Source organism: Lupinus angustifolius, chromosome LG04 (genome assembly GCF_001865875.1).
Source record: "Lupinus angustifolius cultivar Tanjil chromosome LG04, LupAngTanjil_v1.0, whole genome shotgun sequence".
NCBI classification, from domain to species: Eukaryota; Viridiplantae; Streptophyta; class Magnoliopsida; order Fabales; family Fabaceae; genus Lupinus; species Lupinus angustifolius.
Window position 1 is genome coordinate 8,485,206 of NC_032012.1, and position 8,472 is coordinate 8,493,677.

Sequence of the window (8,472 nt, forward strand, 5' to 3'; positions counted from 1 at the left end):
GGTTTACATAACATCAATATATATAGCCCTCTACCCCAACCATTTTACATCAGCCCAAGCCCATAACTTGTATTGCTGTTATCTAGAGATATGAGTCATTGCACAACACAATGATTGATGAGTTTAATGATAGTTTATCTTTTTAATCAGGCAAAAATGCGGCTGATACAACACAATTGTAGTTGCGAACAACAATTTAAAATCATGGGTGATCCATATTGTTGTTAGTGGTTGTCCCTCCCAACAAGTGTCACTCCCAGAAATCGAATTATCAATATTGAGGATTCAGTGAGGCCTTATACCACTTGACCAATGCCTTGTTGTTCAAGTGTTTGTTTTGGTGTCTACAAATTCCCATATTTAATGCTTAAAATGGTCTTATATCTCTAAGCACAATGTCCACAAGCAATACAAGTTCCATTTCAGCTGATATGAGAGCTTTACAAAAGACATGCATGTTGGATATTAATTATGTCATTTATGCTTAAAAAAGTTAGGACCAGATGATCATAAAAATATTGGTGACTCTAACATTCCTTTTAAACTATGTTGCTTCATGCATGATTAAATATTTAATTTCCACCTTACCTTGCATTATATATTTATATAAAATCTACTAGGAAATCTCAAAGCCCTCTTCTCAACATCTGAAGAAACCAAAAGTTGTGATCTTAGGAATATCTCTAAACCAGATTGTAGAACAGATAATGACACTGATTAATTGGATCCACTAATAGAATGTCTTATTCTAGGGTTTCCTCCTACCCCAGATTCAATCCATTTTTTGCAACAAACCTATGTCTTATCTTTTGCTTAGTCAGAAGACTCGAACCCGGATTCTTGCTTAAGGGGAATCAAACATATACCATTTGAACCAACACCCCGTTGTTTGATACACTTGCAAGTTGCTTCAGATCTAGACAATTAATGTCTAAACCTGCTAGATTTCAAGTGATATGGTAAATACTTATACTATTCTATGAATAGCATTTACCTAAAATATACATGTGAGGCTATTTTCAAGTCATGTATTAGATTTTCCTTTCAAATTTGTTAACACTTAATAGATGAAGAGTTTGAGGCTGTTTTCCAACTTTACTCAACCTACAAATCAAAACAAAACACAGTGAATCCCATTATTATATCAGGATACTGAGTCAATGAGTCACAGGTTAGACTGGTGAGTCAATGGTTAGACCAATTGACTCAGCTCAGTTTATATTTAAAATTCTAAAAATCATAATATTAACTAATATTATTTAATAACTATTATATATTCGAAATTTAAAAATATTATCATATGTAATTAAATAACCAATAAATAATATTTCACTACCATAAAATGTTACAAATAAGTTAAAAATATCCCCAAACAACATATGTATTATGTTTTAATAATTACAATAAATTTAAAATTTAATTAAATAATGAATAGTTTGCTATAATATAAATTAACAAATGACAAATATAACTATAAATAAGTTGAAAATATTTGATTTTTTTCTCATCTCAAAATGATATCATTTTGGTTGTTTTTAAAAAATAATTGATTGACTCGGCCGATCCAACCATTTGAATAATTGGTTTTAGGCTTAAATCGACAGAGTCAAATCGAACTAATCCATTTTATATGCAAAATCGGTAAGATACTCAATTCACAGTTGAACCAATCGTATCGGCGGTGATAAGTTTTATAGCACTAATAAATATAAGGTGTTTAATTATTTTAGTTCCACCGTCACAATCTCCAAGAGAAAATGAACACTAACATTTCCTTAAACTTGTCTTTCCTTCCTCTATAAATGTATGGTTTGACATTGACTTTGTTAAGATTGATATTAAAGTATATAGCTTGGAACGGAATATTCTACATTAATATCTTGAGAATATGGAATTTGGATGCAATCAAAAGAGTACAAGGGCAAGATCCAACAATATCCCTTACCATTTTGGTTCCCTCACCTATAAGAAAAAACTAAAAGTTGCATTTCAAGATAGGCATTGAAAATTCAATCTTCACCTATAATTTCATAATCAAATTAAACATCTATTATCCTCTCATTATACACATATTTTTGCAGAATCACATCTTTTGTTCCAAAGTTTGTATTACTACATATACCATTTATTTTTCATTGGTTAGAATAATAAAATAAGTAGTATATGAAGTAATGCACATTTTGTTACGTGGTTTCATTTTTTTCGGTAGCAAATTAAATTGCGACCTTCAATTCCTTAGTGGCCAAAGAAATTAATTGATGGGAAAAACAAAAGTGTGTACCATTTAGTATCAAGTGGCTCACATGCATAAACTCCTTTTCCATCTTGGCAGATTAGATTTTATCGTATATAATGACTTCCTTCAAAAGAGAATCATGTTCTCATAGTATATTAATGATTATGATATACTAAAAGCTTAAATAAATTAATCAATGTTATTTATAAATATCCAAAGAATATATCTAAGAGGGTAAAAAAATTAAAAACATTTTGTAGGAATATTACAAAATATATAAAGTGATGAATTGGAGGATTATATGTAGGAAATAATGAAGAGATAAAATAAAGAATTGTAATATTATAAGATTAATTTTAAAGTGATATATCAAAGTTATTCAAAATATAAAATATTACTTTTATTGGTCCATCGATAACAAAAGATAAATAGAATTTTAATATCATTATTACTCATAATGATATAATTGATCCTAACATAACTATCTTTGATTGCTAGATCAATCCTAGCCAATTCTAATATATGATAAATATTATGACATATTTCTTATTTATAAGTTGTTGCTAAATATGAGAGGGGGTAGAATAAATGGAAGCTTGAGCACGAGGAGAATTATTTCCTAAAATGAACGAAGTATAGAGGAGTTTAGAAATTAGGGAATGAATGAATTTAACAAAGTGAGAGATAATAAAACGTTAATAATTCGATTTTTATGAGCGATACTTATTAAGAGAGACAATCACGTATCCAAAAAAATTAATTCCTTACTCATACAATGAAGAGATACCTTTAATTAATAGCAAAAAAAAAAAAAAAGTGACAAGATGACATGACTTTGCTATGTAGTTTGTATTATATATTTTGCTAAACAAATATCTCATCAATGGGGCCACATGTTTTGAACAATTAATAGATTCACATATGCAAAATATTTTATAAGAAATTATGTGGACAATGGACCTATATTCTATTTCACATACAATGGCGTATTGGTTTAATGATATAAGATTTTATTAGCTCCCTAAGATGATCAAAAAGTCAATAGTTATATTTTAGTGAACGACACTTATTGAAAGAGATATGCACACTCTCCGAAAAGAATTAATTCCTTACCCATTAAATAAAATTATACATTTTAACCACACAAAAAAATGATATATTTAACATATTAAATAAGTCAACAAAGTATTTAGTTATTTAGTAGCTATTTAGAAGTAAGATATAAAGAAAATGATATATCATTTTACTAAATTCTCATATCCATAATAAAATAACATATATCAAAAGACAATACTTTATTTGGTGAATGTTGATTTACAAGTAACATGTATTACATCTTTGTCAGTAAAAGAATTCAGTAGAAATATATAACATTATTCGATACATAAATATTAAATGATGCCAAAAGTTATATGATTAATATTAAACTCACTACCAAATATCTTCATCTTTGATGCAGAGAAGTGTTCACCTATTATTATAACCCAAAACCTTCACATTCTCTGACTCTTTTTCTCTCAATTTCTACACATCTCATAACAACAATTCCACACCTTCTACCTTCTCTCTTTCTCTTTTTCATTCTATCTTCTCTTCTACTCCCAATACCAATCTTTCCATTTTCTATCTTAATTCCCTTCAAACTTGAAACCATTCAAGTTTTATTCTTTTTATCATTCTAATATCTTATGCTCTTCTGGGTAACTCTATAAGGTGACCCTTTTCTTCTTTTTTTTTAATTTCATTTGTTTTTTTCACTGAGATCTTCTCTGCTTATTCTCTGTGTTTTCTTAGCTTAGGCTTGTTTTTAAGGTTTATTATAAATTAGTAACACTACAGAAGAAAAAGGTTTTTTTTTGTCTAATTTTAGAATTTTAATCGTTTGTTCAATATTGAATTTTGTTGGTTGGAGTGATGATATTTTTTTTGTTTATGTTTCCCTATCATGTGTTAAATCTTCAAACTGTGTATTATTTAGTTACAACTTCCAACTATTGGGTAAAGATTTAAATTTTGAAGATGTTTTCTCAATCTCATAGGTTGTCTACATTGTTGGATGTCTGTTTTTGAACACTTGTGAAGGGATGAAAAGTGGTCCTTTTTCTCCTTTGTGTTTTTCTGTCTCACATACTCTGACACAATTCATGTGCATGTCTATTACCAATATTGTGTAATGTGTTGCATAGGGTGTCTTTTTTTGTAGTTTTTGTGAAATATGTTGTATCATGTATGTCTTTTGTTTGCTTTCCATATCACATGATTTTCTTCTACCAGGGCTCTCTGGATCTTGCAATTCTAGATATGTTCTCTATCATTAGATTTGTATTTTTGAATTTATTAGTGAACTGCTTTGGTTCTTTTTTGTTTGCTAAAGTTTTATGCTCTTTAGTATCTGAAGTTCTGAACTTTTCAAATCCTTTGTTTTCAACTTTTGGTCGTGGCCTACAACTGGAATCCTGTGTTCCTGGTTTTGTTTTAACCTTTTTTTGGTTTCGCTTCAAAGTCAATCTCTTTACATTTTTCTGTGTATCTCAGGGCCATACATTTATTTTCGTTCTACCGATTATTCATTTTTAACTTCATGGTTGTTTTCGCTCCCGAGAGAGAAAGCAAAACTTACTTGGTCTGATTTCCACTGCAGCATATCACTCAAGATCCTTCTGGAGAGTGGAGCTTGATGTGATCATTGATCTCGGGGAATAATACGTTATTGATTTTGCAAATGCTAAATTTTGGTACGTCAAGAACTCAGCCAAGGGCAACCAGGTCTATGTCAATAGGAGGAGGTAATGTTATGGCTTCCAAATTTGAGCCCAATGGTAGTTTAAGTGTTTAACCGATTCTCTATTTATAGCTAATGAAGCTTGTTTACATCATCAATTAAAAAAATAAGAAGGGAAAAGCTTTGCCTGTTCTAGCACATGAGTTAGAGTATATGATAGGTAATACGCAAGTGTATGGCATAAGGTGTTTGTAAATTCTTAATATTCATAGTTCTGTGATTTATATCATGTTTCTTTGTTGTTTACTAATTTTCTATCATCATATTTGATTCTCTTTTAGGAATAGATTACTTGGATTCAAAAACAAAGGGGAACTTTGTTGGAAAAGTTTTTCTTGCTGCTGTATTGACAACATTGTGCATTGTCATGATCAAAAGATATCCATCTTTGAATTCCCCGAGTCCGGTAATCCCTATATCACATGATCTTATTGTCATTTCTAAGTCTATAGCTGTTTCACCATTTTATTCATTTTGTTTGCTTATTTTTCTCTTTTGCTTTTTTCAGTTTTCCGTTCAAGAAGCTGGGGTCACTCATGTTTTAGTAACAGGAGGTGCGGGCTATATTGGCTCACATGCTACACTACGACTTTTGAAGGATTCTTATCGTGTCACCATAGTAGTATGTCTTTTCAATAATAATTTGATTAAGTCAAATACACTGCTACAATGCTATCGACATAACAAATTTTCTTCCTGGCAGGATAATCTGTCACGAGGAAATTTGGGTGCAGTTAAGGTCCTTCAGAACTTATTTCTAGAACCTGGAAGACTTCAATTTATATATGCTGATTTGGGAGATGCGAAATCAGTATCCTAATAATCTTTCCTTGTTGCAAAAATATTTTAGTTTTAAATTTTAACGTCGATCGAAACGTATGCTGGAGAATGCCCAAAATTTTGTCGACTTGACTGGTTATCAGGTTGATAAAATATTTTCGGAGAATAAATTTGATGCTGTGATGCACTTTGCTGCTGTTGCTTATGTGGGAGAAAGCACACTTAACCCTCTTAAGTAAGTACTTAAAGCTTTCATCGAAGGACATTCTCAGTTGAACAAGTTGTGTAAAGTCGCATTTGTCTGACTTTTTCGGTCTACCAAAGTAGCATGTATAACAAATTGTGTTTTTTAGTTACAAATTGACATTCTTAATTTATATAATCTCTCTTTCTTGTTTGACAGGTATTATCACAATATTACGTCGAATACATTGTTGGTATTGGAGAGTATGGCTAAATATGGTGTGAAGACATTGATATATTCTAGTACATGTGCAACATATGGAGAGCCTGAAAAGATGCCTATTACAGAAGTAACAGATCAGGTGAAAAATCTTAAGTACTATTTTTCTTCATTGCATCCTGTAATGGCTTTAATGCATGTGAGAATGTAGTGCTGAATTTGATGCTCTTCAATTTCAGAAACCAATTAATCCGTATGGAAAAGCCAAGAAGATGGCAGAAGATATCATACTTGATTTTTCCAAAAATTCCGAGATGGCAGTGATGATTCTGAGGTTTGTATTTACAATTACATTTCTGACTACTCCCTTATTTTAAATACCTCATACATATTTGATTCATTGTGACCTTTGTTTCTTAAATTGTTAATGATTCTTGGAATGCCTCAAATATGTGGAAACCTTGCAATAGGCGTGACCTTGGACTATTGATACATGGTTTGAGGTCTGACTTTGGGTGATAGATAACTAATTGATAGAACTTGACTTCAATGTTGTGAATCAGAATCAGCTATTGTGGTAATTACTTAGAACTTTTCTTTTGGAACATACAGATACTTCAATGTGATTGGATCAGATCCTGAGGGCAGATTAGGTGAGGCTCCAAGACCTGAACTGCGAGAGCATGGTCGAATTTCTGGTGCCTGCTTTGATGCAGCTCGTGGTATTACACCTGGCTTAAAGGTACGCTCATATTGTCCTTCGACTTTTGGCTAATTTTGACTGCTTTAGTAGCCATTTAAGGTATTGGCTCGGTCATTGCATTCCTGAAAAGTAGTGTGTGCCTGTCTCTTTTTAGCCGCTAAAGCGTAACAAAATTGTATTTTTTTACAGATATTTTGGTATGTAGATATTTCTTTATTAGCTCACTAAGAAAATTTGAACTGATTTGGCTATAAGTTTTTTACTTAGTTTTAATTTTGAGAGAAGTTTAAGCCATTAAATTCCCCATAATCCCATTATAGAACACACGCCTATTTCACATTAATCGGCATTCTCCACAAACTTGAAAGCTTCAAGAGTTTTGTTTGTAAACTAATCGGCTACCTTGCAGGTTAGAGGAACAGACTATAAGACAAGTGATGGAACATGCATTAGAGATTACATTGATGTAACTGACCTGGTTGATGCTCATGTCAAAGCTCTTGAAAAGGCACAACCTGCTAAAGTTGGAATCTACAATGTTGGCACTGGAAAGGGTAGGTTTTATTAACACTTACAATATATGGACAATAGTGCTTTGATTTTCTTGATAGTTAATTCACATATTTCTTTGTTTATCAGGTAGATCAGTGAAGGAGTTTGTGGATGCTTGTAAAAAGGCTACAGGGGCGAACATCGAAGTTGACTTTCTTCCTCGTCGGCCCGGTGATTATGCTGAAGTGTATAGTGATCCTACTAAGATCAGACTTGAACTGAATTGGACTGCACAACACACCGACCTGGAGAAGAGCTTACAAGTTGCATGGAAATGGCAGAAATCTCATCGCGATGGTTATGGCGTTTCATCTGTGATATGAAGTTTATAGAGAGCTTTATTAGCATAGCAACCATATCAGTTTCCCTTCATTTTATTCCTCTAATACATGGAGCTGAGGATTTTTGTTTCTTAGGGAGTTAGTAGTTCATTTAGTATACTTAATTACTTATATGTATTGATACATAATGATTCAATAATAGAATAATGCCCTGACTCAGTTATAGCTTTCTTCTATCCAAGGAATTGGCCTATATAAATTATCTGGTGGCATTCTATCCTAGTGAAGCCAATGCTGAATTGCAATAATTTGTTCCTTAAACTCTGTCCTACATATTTAGTGACACTTTTCCTACATTTTTAGACACTTTTCAGATTTATAAAAAAAAAATCATGTTTTGGAATTATATAAGGACTTCTTAGTTTTTACTTTGGAAGAAAAAGCATTAAATGAAATGAAGAAATTCAGTGTAAAAAAGGAGTGCCCTCAAAAGTACATTTTAAGGAAAATTTACGTGGATAGTGTAGTTTGACTACACTATCACACGTTTGGTATATGTTTCAAAATATTTATGGAAGTAGTGTATTTTTAGGAAAGTCGTGGATGGTTCGTGGAGAAAGTCGTGGATGGGATCCACGATTTTGGGGAAGTCGTGGATCCCATCCACGACTTCCTGACATATTCTCTCTCCATGGAAGTCGTGTACCCTAAACACGACTTCCATTGTATATTAAT

The 8,472-nt window shown here is 31.8% G+C and overlaps 1 protein-coding gene across 1 annotated transcript; it reads left to right on the plus strand.

The window, feature by feature from the left end:
* LOC109345530 (probable UDP-arabinose 4-epimerase 3) lies at positions 3,700-7,973 on the plus strand. The gene is made up of 11 exons (XM_019584587.1): positions 3,700-3,949; positions 4,878-5,022; positions 5,300-5,424; positions 5,527-5,640; positions 5,722-5,829; positions 5,942-6,033; positions 6,202-6,343; positions 6,441-6,535; positions 6,814-6,943; positions 7,314-7,458; positions 7,544-7,973. Exons 2-11 carry the CDS (start codon positions 4,959-4,961, stop codon positions 7,777-7,779), a joined length of 1,251 nt encoding a protein of 416 aa, XP_019440132.1. The 5' UTR covers positions 3,700-3,949; positions 4,878-4,958; the 3' UTR covers positions 7,780-7,973.